At 35.6% G+C, this 16,467-nt stretch overlaps 4 protein-coding genes across 7 annotated transcripts; 3 read left to right on the plus strand and 1 right to left on the minus strand.

Annotated features, from left to right (window-relative positions):
* Positions 1-357: 357 nt before the first annotated feature.
* On the minus strand, positions 358-2,710 carry LOC111800780 (knotted 1-binding protein). 3 transcript variants are annotated; one of them, XM_023684625.2, is made up of 6 exons: positions 2,591-2,710; positions 1,754-1,829; positions 1,541-1,678; positions 1,125-1,198; positions 896-1,033; positions 358-623 (listed from the first exon to the last, which is right to left on the minus strand). In XM_023684625.2, the coding sequence occupies exons 2-5, from the start codon at positions 1,799-1,801 to the stop codon at positions 898-900; spliced, it is 396 nt and encodes a 131-aa protein (XP_023540393.2). In that variant the 5' UTR covers positions 1,802-1,829; positions 2,591-2,710; the 3' UTR covers positions 358-623; positions 896-897. The 3 variants fall into 3 exon arrangements, with proteins under 3 accessions (XP_023540393.2, XP_023540392.2, XP_023540394.2); XM_023684624.2 differs by having other exon boundaries at positions 358-1,033; XM_023684626.2 differs by lacking the exon at positions 1,754-1,829 and having other exon boundaries at positions 358-1,033; positions 2,591-2,708.
* Positions 2,711-2,774: 64 nt separating this feature from the next.
* Positions 2,775-5,960, plus strand: LOC111799855 (uncharacterized). Of its 2 annotated transcripts, none has more exons than XM_023683338.2 (4): positions 2,775-2,914; positions 3,230-3,353; positions 3,456-3,546; positions 5,724-5,960. In XM_023683338.2, the coding sequence occupies exons 2-4, from the start codon at positions 3,240-3,242 to the stop codon at positions 5,852-5,854; spliced, it is 336 nt and encodes a 111-aa protein (XP_023539106.1). In that variant the 5' UTR covers positions 2,775-2,914; positions 3,230-3,239; the 3' UTR covers positions 5,855-5,960. The 2 variants fall into 2 exon arrangements, with proteins under 2 accessions (XP_023539106.1, XP_023539107.1); XM_023683339.2 differs by having other exon boundaries at positions 2,816-2,910.
* A 744-nt stretch (positions 5,961-6,704) lies between these two features.
* On the plus strand, positions 6,705-11,234 carry LOC111800718 (cathepsin B-like protease 2). Its single transcript, XM_023684532.2, has 11 exons — positions 6,705-6,910; positions 7,710-7,763; positions 8,339-8,419; positions 8,563-8,719; positions 8,831-8,835; positions 8,919-8,993; positions 9,095-9,220; positions 9,368-9,586; positions 10,358-10,471; positions 10,574-10,609; positions 10,932-11,234. Exons 1-11 carry the CDS (start codon positions 6,836-6,838, stop codon positions 11,037-11,039), a joined length of 1,050 nt encoding a protein of 349 aa, XP_023540300.2. The 5' UTR covers positions 6,705-6,835; the 3' UTR covers positions 11,040-11,234.
* Positions 11,235-12,390: 1,156 nt separating this feature from the next.
* Positions 12,391-15,111, plus strand: LOC111800995 (thioredoxin-like 1-1, chloroplastic). The gene is made up of 4 exons (XM_023684943.2): positions 12,391-12,974; positions 13,311-13,487; positions 13,579-13,743; positions 14,553-15,111. The coding sequence occupies exons 1-4, from the start codon at positions 12,711-12,713 to the stop codon at positions 14,847-14,849; spliced, it is 903 nt and encodes a 300-aa protein (XP_023540711.2). The 5' UTR covers positions 12,391-12,710; the 3' UTR covers positions 14,850-15,111.
* The last annotated feature ends 1,356 nt before the right edge of the window (positions 15,112-16,467 follow it).

The raw sequence follows: 16,467 nt of genomic DNA on the forward strand, positions 1-16,467 counted from the left end.
TTTATCATAAAAAGTAGTAAAAAAAATCGATATTATGTCTTTTTTTAGTTTTAACATTTGAAAATCAGTGATTCATAATTGTAATATCTTAGTCAATGATACATGTCAATAAAGTTCTACTCACTTTCTCCCGACTATATGTAATATTTCTATATATAAAATAAGTTCACTCCATACATTTTACGGCATATATACTACAATTAGCGTATATAATATGTATAATAATTTATTTAGGAGTAAAAAATACATATACTATAAATAACATATAAAAATATTAGGATTTTTGTTGGCTTGATTTGTAAATATCAAGTATGTTCCACACATACAATCTCTTATACAAGGTATTTAGATTTAGGGTTAAAATATCAAGATTATGTATCACAAACTCACTTCAATTGTCAATTTTATATTATACATGTATCCCGAAAGTTAAATTTTCAAATCTCTATTCAACCTCTATCCTTACTCTTGGATCATGATTCTCTATTAACAACAACCAAAAAAAAAAAGAGAGACATCTTAAATTTGGATCCCCACCTCCCACCTCAGTACTAAGGATATAATATTCTTTAGAACAGTTTGTCAGGGTTACAATTTTTAACTACATGATTTTCCATCTTCGCCTAAAACACAAAACCAAGCAAATACACAACTCAGTTAGTATCTCAATTGTTTCACAGTTTTGATTTATGCATGATTTTGATCGAAGTTTGAAGATAAAAATGAGCATGCATGGTTATTCGTTAAAACTAAATATAGAACTTTTCTACTAGGTTTCATGGAACTAAGTTGCTTCCTTGATGTAGACACCTCTTCTAGCCTAGCTTTTCAATCATGGTTCGAATCAATTTTCCAAAGCTGGAAAAAAAAAAAAAATAGCCCTGTTTGAAATTACCTTCAAAACTGGATGTGACCATTCTGAAGTAAATTTCGAGCATTGCATAAAATAGTACTGGCTTCCTCATTTGATGAATCAAGCAACCGCAGCTCTTTGATCTCGTGTTGCCATCTTTCAACATTATTCTTGTGAATGCTGGAAAGAGTGAAAGAAAGAACAGTAATTAAGTTAATAAAGTAGTTCTCAACAAAAATGTTTGAAGGTATATATTCTAGTTTCAACTCACGCTATGATTTGCTCTTCAAATTCATTACTAAGATCTTTAAAAGCAGTCTTTCCCGACTCCAGGAGTTCAGACACCTTCATTAAGAAAAAATTAATGTGGATCAGTAGAAAATATTTGCAGCCAAACAAAAACTTGAAAACAATACATACTATTGCAATATAACCCAAGTTCTAGCTACTTCCCTTCACATATTTCCACACATATTTCCATGTTCATATAATATCCTATACTTCAGGACATTAGCCCATGTGACTCTACTTTTGATTTCACCCAAAAAAAAAAAAAATCTGATATAATGTCTCTCATTTATATACTCGTGATCTTTCTTATATCTAGTCAATGTGGGATTTTGGTCGTTCTCCTAACACCGAGCTCATATTTCCAGCTCAAAAGGATTGGTCATAGCCACCACCTACCAGTTGTGTGAAGCTTTCAATCTTTTCTAGTAGGCGAGCTATATTGGATTCCATCTCCTCGGATCCCCTAATGTCCGTCTCACACTGCTCATTTTCTGAAATGTTGGACATGCTTGTATCCTTTCCCTGCTCTTCCATCTGAGGAAATGCAATTTCTCATTTCCATTGGCAATGGCATGATAAATAACGACATAGAAAAAAGAGTAGACATACAGCTAGTTTCATGCGTTTGCCAGTGAAGTCGGTACCATTGCTTTCCATTCCAAATGTGCAATTGTTTATCAATCAACTGTAGCAAGGTGAGAAGTTATTTATACAAAAATATTCGTATAATGAGAAGAACCTAAAAAACTTCATTGTAAGGATTTGTCGTTGCCATGTGCTTCACAGAGAGGGATACTCATACGACAAGAGGTAGATTGATTGAACGCGTAGCAAACAGAATTTGGAGATAAGATTAACAGATTTTGGACCCGGACGGGCAGTAGTAAGCGTCTAATAGTTAACACTCTGAAATAGATGTACAAAAAGGCTCAAATTAGAAGAAAAGTTCCAGTGTTCGTCCCCTAACGTCATGCTACACACATCCAGACCTTGAAATTCTTCTTGATAGCATAGCAGCTAGGAGGCGCAAGACATTCAGCAGTCGCAAAAAATAAATAAATTAAAAAAAAAACAGTGTTGACTACAAAATTGGCACAAGTATACGATTATTCGGTTTTTTCGTCTTGCCTATTCAAATGAACTTCAAAAATGTACACCACGACGCGTTAAACAAGGAATCATTCTGACTTCCAATACCAATATTTGAAAAGGAAAAAAAAAAAAGAGGCTAAAACTCTAGGTTTCATAAGGAATCGATACTAAACTGTTTATCATCAGCCATATTTTTCAGTGAAGTTGATTCAAGCGTCAGTTTACTAAACTGAGATGATCGAATTTTAGTACAACTTGAAGTAATTGCATAATGAATGAAGAACAGCAAGATCAAATGAATAATGATATGGAGCATTCTAAAGATGGAAAAAATAGAGTTCGATAGTCTCTTACCAATTTTCTCCGCTGATTGCCTTCTCCACCTCCGTCGGTTTAATGATTTAGCGCGCCAGAATACGAGAGAATGGAGCCGTTTTATACTCGATTTTTAAAATGGGTCAATTTTATATTGCCCAAATTATTAAAAATAAATAAATGACGCCTAACTTTGTTATTTAATTAATTAATTAATTAATTTTATTTTTCATTTTAAAAGTTGCAATATTATTTTTTATTTTTATATTGCCCACCTCCCGATTCACTCCTCGGATTCAATTCACTCCTCGGATTCAATTCACTCGCACGCCACAGCGTACGAAAGCGTCTCTCGTTCGGTAGGTCAGTATTGTTCATGTTCATATGCCGTTCTTCTTAATAATCCTTCCCATGGATCCTCTAAGACACTGGATTTGGATTAATCTTCTCTTGATATTACATTAATTTGATCAAACAAATCACCCAACACTCCCTCGTCAATGGGGAGCTCCTTCACGTCTAAAAAAGCGATCTATGAACGTATTGCATTGTTTTGCAAGGCGTCTTTAGTCGTTGCATTTGATTTCTTATTCAAATTCCATGATATCTGTTGAGTTAGTGGATTATGTGTTTGATATGCGTCAGATTATTGATTGATAGAGGATGGGTTTGTGCTAGGACTTTGCGGATGGAGTTTTGCCCAACTTGTGGGAACATGCTGCAATTTGAGTTACCCAATATGGGTAAATCTTCTAGATTCTTTTGCCCGACTTGTCCGTACGTGTCTTACTTGGAGAATAGGGTATGTGACCAGGCCTGGAGTTGTTTATAACTTCCCTCTTTTTGCCTCTTAATTTCTTATGTGGTGATGCAAGGAGTGTATTCTCTTGATTCTACCATTCAGGTAAAGATAAAAAGAAAGCAGCATTTGGTGAAAAAGGAATTAGAACCCATAATCTCTGATGACGATATGAAAAATGCAGCTCAAACCGAAGGTACACATCTTTTCATCATAGCTCTGTATATTTTTTTCTCCGTGCTCAGTTTTTTTTTTTGTTTTTTTTTTTGTTTTTCAATTAATTTATACGTGATGGATTTAGGCAATAGATTTAATCATATAGATGAAGCATTGATTGACATTTACAATTGGACTAGTGTTTTTATATTGTATTATATGGTAATGGTAGGCCAAATTAGTGTGCAGTTATTTACTTCCAATAAATGTAAATTACAAAGGATCTTAGCCACCATATGGAAACAAGTAGATAAATGGAATCCCAATGACTGAAGTTGTAAGAGTTCTAGAGTGATTATAAAAATGACAAGGTCCTAAGTTTCTTACCTAGGAACGAAATCTTTTAAGACTCTTTGGCAAATTTTTCTTATCTTTAAGCCTAACAGATGTTAAAAAAATGAAGTCCTTTAAGCCATTTTAGGCACAATGAACTTCTAAACAAAGAAAATTATAGTGTCAATTCTTCTTTCTCTCTACAAAGGACACACCAACTGAGCTAGAGCAACAATGAAAGCTTTGTCTTTCAGATAACATGGTTAGATTGACAGACGACATGAGGACTGTGCACATTTGGGGAACCTTAGACTTCTAAATTATCTTACACAACTTCATTGGGATAATGTCCTGTTTAGGGACAATTGATTAGTAATGATAGTTGACACGCAAAAGCCCTGTAGTAGTGAGGCTTCTTATTTTAGAATTGTAGTTGAGGGAATCATAGATGATATGTAAACGGCTATTACTCCACAATTTAGCTGTAGAAAAGCTTTCTTCTAAACCTCAAATTAAAAGGATATCCTTATCCACACGTCTTTGGTTGAAATGCCCTTAGGTAAGGGGTTTGTTAGTAGAGTGTTTATAAATTGGACGGGTTAGGGGGGAGGAATCGTTGGAAAATGGTTTTGTGGGAGAGATACCCTTTCCATAAGACCATCACACAATACTTTCAGCCCTATCTTCATATTTTCCAATTCCAAACTCCATCTTGAATCTTTTTAAGACCTGACAGAAGCACCTTCATCCAGCTGAAAAGTAGCACTTTGTTTGACAAGGGGGCTAACTTTTCAGCGGACTTCCAAGGGCCTTTACCCATAGAGCATTAGAGGAACCCAAAATGAACTGACCAGAATAGTCTCTCCCATAGTCCCATTTTTTACTTGTAATAGTTTGTGCTAAAGAAATTTGGGTCTCTAGCCCCCAACCGGTTCAATCCTTCCTGTCTAATATTACCAATATTTAACCGTCTATTTGGTAGGCATAGGAGACCATGTGTCATGTAACCATATGTCTACCACATTTGGCAATCAAACTCTCCTAGAGGAAGTTTTAGACGTATATCTCAATTGTCGCAGCAACTTCATACCGTAAACGCTGAAAGATAATGCCGGAGAAAATCAATGAAGGCCAGTTGAGCCAACCTAAGACCCCTCCCTTGGGGATTTCATTCCACTTCATCAACTCAGAAAGATTCATTTTTGCCTTGATAAATTTATTGAAAGTCGAAAAAGTAAATTAAAAAGCTTCTGAATATTTAGGAGGTTGGTGATTTTAAAGATTCTATACACTAATCTGCTACGTTCAATGTGTGAGATGAAACATGAATCTTAACTTCCTTAAGAACCAAAGCTTCAATAATTTCCATCTTCATACCCAAGGAGGGAAATCTGTTCAAACACTCCACCACTAAGATACACCAATAGAATCAAGTCAAGGAAATTTCAGCCCACTTTATTGTAAGCATTCTCCTGATCAAGCTTAAAGATGAGTCCTTTGTTTCCTTCTTTCCTGTAACTCGGCCATTTCATTTGCAAGTGAAACAGGATCATCCATTCATGTATTGTATTCTCGAACGGATGACTTACATCTTAAACCTTTTGACAGATGGTAAGAAAAGTAGGTTTTAGTCTTTAGTAAAACTTGTTAGCATTACATGGTGCTTCCTCTGAATCTTACGTTTGACCCTGTGGTGCGAAGATGCACCAATCAAGTCTTTAAAACTAGAAATCAACATAGTTTTTAGTCTTCCACTGCTTGACCCCAGTGAGTTATGCTCATCACGGAGATGGGTGCAGGAAGTCTTTGTAGGGTTTTCGAATATTGTTTATATCTCTGTGTTTTTCTTCTAAATTTGTTTTTGTTTTCTGCCCATTGCTGTAGCAACATGTCCAAATTGTGGGTTTGGCAAGGCTGCATTCATACAAATACAACTGAGATCAGCTGATGAACCTGCTTCAACATTTTACAAGTGCATGAACGAAGACTGCAGACAGAATTGGCGTGAGGATTAAGTGCCCATGAACAAAAGTATACGTTTGTGAGATCATAAGTTTTTCATTACTGATTTTCTAACCAAATTAGAAGTAATTTCAATTAATAAAATATTATTTACATGAACGGCATTGTAGAATAGGATCTATTCTATAGTTCTACCTTTATGTCCTTGAGTTCTAAATAATTTCTTACATGAGTTACCTTTAGAATGTCGTTGGCTTGATGAATGATAGAAATTTTGTTCTCCGTTTTATTTTTTATTTTTTACTTTTTAATTTAAAGTTTGAAATGGCATGTAATAATAAAGTTTATTATTACTATTTTATTGATTTATTGCCCTTTTCAAACATATTTTAATGTACTATATTTAAAAAAATGATTCCATTAATTATATTTATATTTCTCACTGCAAAATTTAGAGATTTTTTTGGTAATGACAATGATAAATCCTTCTATCAAGCAATTCTTAACAAGGGTTTTAAAATTAATCCCACTTTTTATTTTTGTTGGAAAATTAAGTTGGGTTGAAAAAACATTTTTTTTTTTAATTTCAAAAACACAAATAAAAAGGTTTGAAAAAATAAATAGATAAAGATAAAGAGTGATTAAAGACGAGTAATTAATAATTGGAAGAAATAAATATATAATAGTTGGGCTTATTTGGCATAAAATTTGTTTTTAAAAAATACAGATAAGGTTGGCTAATTTATATTTAAACCTAAAATTAAAAAGTCCCCTAAAAATATATTATTTTATGTTTATCTCGAAGTGCGGAATGAAGATAATCGTGAAGACCGAGAAAGGGATTGGTGGCAGATGGCAGCAGGAACATGGATGACGTTAGCTCAGGCGTTAAACCAAACGGAAACTTCGGATTGGTCCTTCTCCCCAAATATTAGCTTGGAACTCACCCCTTCCTCCTCCTCAGTCCCTCCTTCTTCTTCATCGCCTCTGTTTCTCCATCACCTTCTGATTCTGCCTTCCAAAATAGCAAGGACATGGCATCATCTTACTTCCATTCCTCCCTTTCCTTGCTATTTTTGGTCGCCTTCTGCTTCCTCCATCATCATCAGGTCCTTTTTCACTTTTTCCTTTTACTTTGTATATCTATATATTTTTGGATTTAGCATCCCAGCTTTGGTCTGTAGCTCTTGAACCTGGCTGATACTTTGACCTCTTTCCTGTCTTCTCTTGGTTTCCAATTATACGTAAATTAGTTTGACGATCTGCAGCTTCTTGGTGATCGTATTCTAGTGTACCCATAATCTAGTTTAAATCGCGAAAGAAGTTGTAAATTTATTGATAAATTCTAGAAATAGATTTGGATAACAGTAATTATGTTGTGCGGTTTACATCATAAATCGCAATTATAATTTTAATTGAGAAGGGTCTTTTAATGCTTAACCATTACTTGTCTTCAACTCTGTATATATATTTTTTGTGGGATTCCACCTTTCAACAACCCTCAACCAAAAACCTATGGATCCAAGAGGACCCGTGCTAAATAGTGGATTTCAGTTGATTAATCCTTCTCTGTCAAAATAAATCTATCATACAAGAACATTTATGCAATTTCCTTCTAACGGAGAATAAAGAACACTTGATCTGCCAATACATATGGGAGCGTTTACTAAAGAATTTCACAACCTTGCAATTTCATGAAGAACTGTGCTACATATGTTTTTTCCCATAATCTCCAAAAATTATTGGATTTGGGCAGTATGTAATAATTTCCGTAAAATGTTTGATTTTTAGCCATTTCAGCTCATTTCATGAAAAGATACTGTGTAAGTGTTCATTTCTTATTAAGAAATCCTATCCGATCCCTTTTCAGTTGTTATTTCAATATATTGAATGCTCTGTTGATAGCAGGTCTATGCGGAGGAACAAGTTCTAAAGTTCAAACTCAACGCTGATATTCTTCAGGTACTACTGTTATGGTCAAGGATAGTTCCCATCCCCTCTACTGCTTAACCCAACTCATTGACAATGACTTTTGATCGGTTTGATTGAGCAGAAAAGATGCATAACCATTTAAATAGCAATTTCACTTTTGGGTCCCTTTGGATTTTTAGTTTTTTAGTGTTAAATCGATTAACCCGAACACTGCACCTCGATACACTTGTGTTTCTTGACAAGTTTTCTAACTAGTGAACATCTGAGTACATATTTGTTTGAACTTATCGTTTCATAAAACTTTACTGGTTAATGATATTTCTATTGTACTACCTCATCTGAAGGTGAATATTAATCTTAAACTTCGTATTAATGTTTTATACAAATAAAATAAAAATCATAATCAGCCACTTTATTTTTGTGAACTGGATCTATTTAATTTGTTTAGGTTGAGTTATCAAGAACCTTTTTAATTAAAATGCGAAGCATCTCTAACCTGAACTGTATCCCATATGAATACTTCTTTTTTTATTTTTCTTTTTTCTTTTTTTCAAAATTTTATTTTTGTAAAAAAGAACTCTAATAGTTTTTATGATGTCTTGCAGGAGTCTATCGTTCGGCACGTAAACGAACACCCACACGCTGGCTGGAAAGCTGCCATGAACCCAAGTTTTTCGAACTATTCTGTAAGTTTCTACTTGCTTAATATTATTCTACTACTGATGGTTGGAATTTGATTGTTTTTTTCTGAACGTCCAAAGCTTTTTCTACTTTTAATTCTTGTAAGAACTCTTTTATTGATGTTTTCACGCCATTGTTTCTTGTGCAGGTTAGCCAATTCAAGCACATTCTTGGTGTCAAACAAACTCCGGAGAAGGATTTAAAGAGTACCCCTGTTTTATCCCATCCCAAGTCTTTAAAGTTGCCAAAAAGTTTTGATGCTAGAGAAGCTTGGCCTCAGTGTATCACCATTGGAACCATTCTAGGTCAATTACTCATCTCAATTTACTGATATAAGATACATATTATTTTTTAACAAAAACATGCTGATGCTTTCCTTCCGTGAATGTCAAATTCTGGAAAATATCCTCATAAAGATCAGGTAATTATTTCCCATTAATTTCAATAATCTTCCTTTTCTGTATTATGATTTATGAAAATTCTCAGCCTGCCTTTACGTTTTAGGGGCACTGTGGTTCTTGCTGGGCATTTGCTGCTGTTGAGTCACTTTCAGATCGCTTTTGCATTCATTATAACATGGTTTGCCGACTACCCTAATATTCTTGTTCTCTAGTATTAATGTTCGCTTAAGCAAATATCTTTCCCTATTTATTGGTAATTAAATATAATATTTGTTTCAGAATATTTCTCTGTCTGTTAACGATCTTTTGGCCTGCTGTGGCTTCATGTGTGGTGACGGCTGTGATGGGGGATACCCAATTTCTGCATGGCGATACTTTGTTCGTCACGGAGTTGTTACCGCAGAGGTAATGTAGCTAATTAAAGAATGTTGCTCCATGTATAATTTAAGGTTCTTCATGTGGGATTTTATTGTTACTGCTTAACATATGGCTCTTAAATTCTGTCCTTTTGCTGTTGATGAACGCTTTAAATAACTATCTGAAACCTTGCAGTGTGATCCATATTTTGACACCGATGGTTGTTCCCACCCTGGTTGCGAACCAGCATACAGTACTCCTAAATGTGTCAGGCATTGTGTAGATAAAAACCAGATTTGGAAAAAATCAAAGCACTATGGTGTTAATGCTTACAGGATTAAAAAGGATCCCTATGATATCATGGCCGAAGTTTATAAGAATGGACCAGTTGAGGTTGACTTCACGGTGTATGAGGTAAGCGAAATATCTTGCTTTAGGCTCGGCTAAATGTGCTCAAACATTAGGATAAATTTCTTGTAGTTTATATCTTTTCTGCCGCCCTACTTAAAGCAAAAGTATACATAGTAGCTAGAGGATCAAGCAGTTTGATAGCAATAACAATTTAAACTATCATTAGAGGGCCATAATTTATTAGACGTCCAAATAACATGTTACTTATGCTAGAATTAAGAATATTCAATCTACTCTTTACTTTTATATGCATGGCCTTTTTTTAATACTAAATTATTTTTATAAATGTAGGAAGTGTTTTCAAGTTGAGTATTCAAAATCATTGCTCTAGTCATTGCAACATTTTGCGTGCCATTACTTATACGTTACATTTTTTTACGTATCGTACTAGAACTGTATAATCTAAGAAATTTACTTAACAAACGCCTAATCTTTTCTATACCAGGACTGTATGTTACTCTCGTATAAAGAATCAAAGTTGAAAAACAAAATTGTGACAATTCATGGAACCATCCTCCCAAAAGCTTACGACTGATTTTTTCAAAGAATGAAGATCATTGTATTACAGAACAACTAATTTTTAGTAATTGCTTTACTATGGACACCCTCAAAATTGGAAAGTTAGTTCTAGGCGTCCAGCTAAATAATCAGAAATTTTTAGTGATTGTGTTCATTTCTTGAGAGTTACGTGAAAATAATCTTAACATGTTTCGTTAGTAGAAATCTTCCTACCTTGCTTCTAGTTGTAAAAGTAATGTTTATACCGATTTACAGGATTTTGCTCATTACAAATCTGGGGTTTACAAACATATTACTGGTGAGGAGTTGGGAGGGCATGCTGTGAAGCTTATTGGATGGGGAACATCAGATGATGGAGAGGATTATTGGGTCTGCTTATACCTTTCTCTATTCTTATCTTCTAAATGGCAAGGTTGTATCCGCCAATTTTGTTGATATACTATGTTAATCACCTTCATTTTGTTGTCGCAGCTTTTGGCAAATCAGTGGAACAGAGGCTGGGGTGATGTAAGTTTTCATTAAATTTTGTGTACCTTTAGATTTTGTTGCCCTATGGTTACATTTGGAAGTGCTTTCGACATAACTAAAAACACTTTTGCTAGAGTCAGAACCATCTCTCACTCAAAATCATTATGTCTAGTTCATAGTAGTAATAAAAAAAAATAACACTCAAGAGACTCCCTATGAGAAAGCATTTATTGGAACATAAAACTAAAGATCAAAGTTCCTTTTACTAAAATGTTCATAATTTATGTAGTAAAGTACATGTATTGAATGTACTTTCTTCTCTTCTGTCCTGACTGCAATGCATTTAAATGTAAATTTCTAGGATGGCTACTTCAAGATAAAAAGAGGAACAAACGAGTGTGGGATTGAGGAAGATGTTGTTGCTGGTTTGCCCTCACCTAGAAACATCGCCAGGGAGGCTTCCATATGAGCCACATGCTGCTGTTTCTCACTCAAGTATTTGCTCAACCAAAGATATGTTTGATTTATGTGTCTTGCTCTCGGGTCAGAACTATTTATGCATATTAGGCTGGTTTATGATTTGCTGTGTTGTACCTTATACAAATGGTAAGATGATGTCTGGAAGGGATTATTAAGAAAATAAAGTGTTAATATTCTTGGAAAATGATGGCCTTTACATTACACTTGAGCAAATTGGATTAGGAAGGTTTCCGTTTAGAACCCGATCCTACGTAGAGGAAAGAAAATTTGTATGCATCACTTCTTTACGGAGGTTTCATACACATCGTCTCTACACACATCACTTTTATGCCATCAAAATGAAGGGATGTTTCGAAATTCGAATACTTTGATTCATATGAAAGTCAAATTATAGTCTCAGTCGAAATAAGTTTTACGTAACCGTTTTAAAAGTTAACTTTAATCCGGTTAAAGTCAACATGGTTATTTCAAATCCAAACCACCTTTATTCCCTCAAAATAATTCATATAATAGAAATTGGTGAAAAGAAAGAAAGAAAACAAAAGGACAGAGAATTCAATAATAGGCTAAGAATGGCCCTCTCACCATACATAGCCAAATGTACACTCAATGAGCTGGCTTATTGCAACACACTACCTTAACGATTGTAAAAGAAATGTACACGTGTGTGGACTAAACAATCGGCTAACCCAATCATTGACCAACTTTAACTTCCTCAAATATCCGCCCTTCAAGCTCTTAGTGGCAGACATGCCACCTCCTAAAGCTTGACCTAACCAGCCAAACTATCAAGTATTCCATTTATGTCTTATACTCACTTACTCTAGCTACTTCGCCACATGGACTCCTAAATAAACTCGACACCTTAAAGTAAATTGAGACCCACATCTAGCCGACTAATAACTGAAAAAAAAATTATAATAACAATACTGAACACGTGCACATTCAAACGTAAATTGATACCTTTACCAAAATCACATCTCCGATAGATGCTGCTTTGAAATATAATTGACTAGTAGTGTTGCAATCTCTAGTGTAATTTTAACGTTGAATGTTCATTTTGTAGAATCTTGAAATATCTCTCGGCGATTCTTTGCTTGATCCTCCATGTGGTGTTTCTTGTAAATGAAAGCTGCTTTAGGATATATATTGAATGTGAGCATGAATGGCAAAATTTATGACAATTTTAGAGGATATAACATGAATTTAAGTATAAAAATACTGGTTAATTTAAGCTTGATTGACTAAAGCATGATTTTTTTCAAAGAAAGTTTGAATTTTAGAGGCAAGGAATATATAGATGTGGTCAATGGCTTCGTCTGCACTTTCACTTTTTGTGACCACAAAACCCGAAATCAATGCGACGTTGCGTGCGCCTCTTATCCACTCGCAATTCCCCACAATCCTCGTTGTTGTTCGCCCAACCGCTCCGCCTTTCATTCCCATTCCTTCCCCTACAAACGCCTCGCCTCCCTTCTCCCTCGTCTTCTTCAATTCATGACAACGCCCCCTTTTCGATCCCGATCATCTCGTTCTTCAACATCCTATACAATCATCTTATCCCCACTTCAATTTCCCACAATTTCCCACCAACCCCACTTCCCAATTCCTCTTACCCTCTTCAATCCAAGCGATTTCAAGAGATTTGTCCTCGATTTTAATGGCCGACGCTCTCAGCAAGATCAGTTTTTCCCCCTCCCGCCCTTCCTCTTCTCCTCACCATCTTCCTCCGCCGATTTATGGCCTTAAATCCGTCATTTCTTCTTCGAATCCCTCGACTTGGAAACGGCTTTCTCTGAAATCACCATCCGCTTCGCTGTCTTTTTCGAGCCGTGACTCCTATGGCGGAAGAATTGAGTTTAGAGAAGCTAAGGGCATCTCCAGGAATTCTACTTCTCCTACACGGTCTTCGACGATATCCCATGTTGGTACCTGTATTCTTCACATCCTTGTGTTTTTTTCCCTTTCCTATGATATTAAGGTTTTTGTTTCTAACATTCAGCTTTTTTTGTCATTTTATTATATGTTTCCCCTCGTTGGATTTTCTTTATAAATTTATTTGTCTCATTAGGTTCTCTGTGTTTCATTTTATTGGATTCTGAATGGGAAACTTAGCTGTGTCTTGTTGTTTGTGATCTGGGTTACTATGAACAGAACTAGTTACTGTATCCCTATGTTTGCTTATCCTTGATTAGCACTTGATTGTGTCCGTAATCTATTGTCCATTTTGTTTGTTAACTCTTGTGTTGGTGTTTAATAGAGTGGGTTTCGAACTCCAAAAGCTCAGAAATGGTGGGAAAAGGGGTTAGAAGCTAATATGAAAGAGGTGAGCAGTGCACAGGAGCTTGTGGATTCTCTTTTAAATGCCGGGGACAAGCTTGTTATTGTGGATTTCTTCTCCCCTGGTTGTGGTGGCTGCAAAGCTCTTCACCCAAAGGTCTCCTTTATGCTTTATTGTGTAGAAAGAACAATGTGTATGTTCCAAGTTTTACAAGTCTTGAAAAGGTTCGTATATCTATCCTCTGCAGATATGCCAATTTGCTGAGATGAATCCAGAAATCCAATTTTTGCAAGTGAACTATGAAGAGCACAAATCTATGTGTTATAGTCTTGGTGTGCATGTGTTGCCCTTCTTTCGCTTCTACAGAGGTGCTCAGGGTCGTGTTTGCAGCTTTAGCTGTACTAATGCAACGGTAACAAATCTTTAAATACATTGGAACTCTTCTGCTTTTGTAATGTTATCCTATCATTATCATTCATAATATTGATTGTGGCTGTACATTCTTTTATAGAAGCATGCTATTCCTTTATTTCCATTTTAATTGTCATTTAATCAGAAGTGAGATCCCACGTCGGTTGGAGTGGGAAACGAAACATTCTTTATAAGGGTGTGGAAACCTCTCCTAGCAGACGCTTTTTAAAACTGTGAGGTTGACGACGATACGTAATGGGCCAAAGCGGACAATATCTATTAGCGGCGAGTTTAGGTTGTTACAAATGGTATTAGAGCCAGACACTAGATGGTGCGCCAGCGAGAACGGTGGGTCCCGAAAGGGGGTGGATTGTGAGATCCCACATCGGTTGGAGAGAGGAACGAAACATTATTTATAAAGGTGTGGAAACCTCTCCCTAGCATACGCAGTTTAAAACCATGAGGCTAATGGGCCAAAGCGGACGATATCTGATGGGTTTAGGCTGTTATAATTTTAGTCGAAGTAGATATGTTTGTGCTTTAAGTATCAAATCTCCTATTGTGGTTATTTGCCAAGAGATGTCCATTTAACCGGCCCGGTAGAGAATCTCCGCTTAAACATAGAATGGGGGAGGGAGGGAGGGAGGGAGGGAGGGAGGGAGGGATATTTCTCCCTCTTGATTAAATAGTACAGACGTCTGTACGTCTCTTCTACATCTGCCTCATGAGTATCAAATGTGTGGTTTGTCTCTACTAGTTTACGTGCTATTGTAGATGGTAGAGTGATAAAAAATTGGTTTGGTATGACAGATAAAGAAATTCAAGGATGCATTAGCCAAGCACAACACGGACCGATGCAGCCTCGGCCCGACCCGAGGGTTGGAGGAGAAAGAACTCATGGCACTTGCCGCTAACAGAGAACTCTGTTTCAACTACACCCCAAAAGCAGGAGAAGAGGTCCCCATCCCCATCACCATCCATGCCCGTGCCCGTGCCCATGCTGGAAGTGTAAAAATATCAGAATCAGAGCCATCGCGTCTTCCTCTACCCTCAACCATCCTGAAGTCTGCTGCTCAAACCTCCAAGGGCAATGCCTATGTGGGATGAAGCATCCTATCCTATCCTTAATACCTGTGCTCTTCTTGCCTGTAAAGATAAAATAGATGCACCAAATTTGTAGGGTTTTCTTTTTTGGCTTGGATCCCTACCTCTGCTGTGTGATTAATATTTATACATATATAGTCTTACCCGTTGTCTCTACACGGTTGTATAAACCTTCTCTGCAAAGTTATGAATACAGAACTTGTGAAACATTGTAATTACTCAAATAATCAAGAAACTTATGAGTACCACTCATATGATTCAATGATATCAACTTCTTTAACCACCATCGTATAATGCGAATTGGAGTGGAATGTTTTTAAATTCATGCATGCATTCCAATCTTCGATTCAAGCCCATTTCCATAATCAAACCAACCAAAAATGTTACTCAATCTCATCCATTTTGTTTGGATTGGATTGGTTATAGAAAAGGAAAATTTTGGTTTACATTTCAAAGCGTTTATAAATGAAAAGAAAAATGTCTTTTCCAAGGACATATTCTCTTTCCGTAGAAAGCAAAAGTTGAATAGTACAGTTTTCGACAAATTAACGTATCACATCATGGATACGTAACATTAATTTGAATACCTTTATTAGTTGAATAACGTATACTCGTGACACGTTAATTATCATGGTAGTTATAACAAAATTTAGTTTCATTATTTTATAATATAGCTTTAAATATGTATAGAATCATATAGGGAAATGTGTAGGAGACATTATTACTAATATATGGTTGGAATTTTTGAAATAAATGTACATTGAAATTAGGGTTACATTAGCATTTATTTTCCACAGAAATATATTCTGATGGAGATCGGTTTGGGTGCCAACTAATATATGAAAATGGTATGCGAATATATGCCTGAAAATGACATGTTGACTGGGTTGGGAGTTGCAGAAAAATAAAACTATATAATATAATTATAATTTGGAGATAGGGTAAATTAATTGTTAATTAATTAATTAGTATAAATAAAAAGCAAAGGAAAAGAAAGGTGGGAAAGAACCCATTTTTTGTGGCATTAACGAGAGAAGAATATATAAGTTCTTGACTTGCAGAATCTGACCCTATAAAAATATATTTCTTATGATCATCTCTGGTTCTCATTCTCAACGAATATAATACCTTTTTCACAACACTTTTCCACAACGAATACCATTCCGTGGTCATTTCTCGCTTTCTTTCTCCACGACGTTGCCCTCATCCATGCCCTATGCCTATGTTACGATACTCTCGTGTCGGTCATGCATGCATATTAGCGAATAAGATATATATATATAACAGGGATGTAATGATATGTATACGATGAAGTGAATGGGTTAGAGTTTGATCTGGAATACAATACAAGCGCGAACTCTATCATAAATGACTCAACCAAAATGAAAACGATCATGATATGTATGAAACTGATGGTGGATTAGGGTTAGAGTTAGAGTTTATTTGGAATATAGGCTTGAACTCTATCGTAAATGACTCAACCATAATGAAAGTATCAAACCAACCATGGGTTAGGGTTAGGGTTAGAGATGATTTGGAATACAGGCTCGAACTTTATCGTAAATGACTCAACCTGGGTGATATGAATTAAACGGAGTTGGGGTTAGGGTTAGATAATTTG

This window comes from Cucurbita pepo, chromosome 8 (assembly GCF_057944985.1).
Source record: "Cucurbita pepo subsp. pepo isolate OVF chromosome 8, ASM5794498v1, whole genome shotgun sequence".
Taxonomy (NCBI): domain Eukaryota; kingdom Viridiplantae; phylum Streptophyta; class Magnoliopsida; order Cucurbitales; family Cucurbitaceae; genus Cucurbita; species Cucurbita pepo.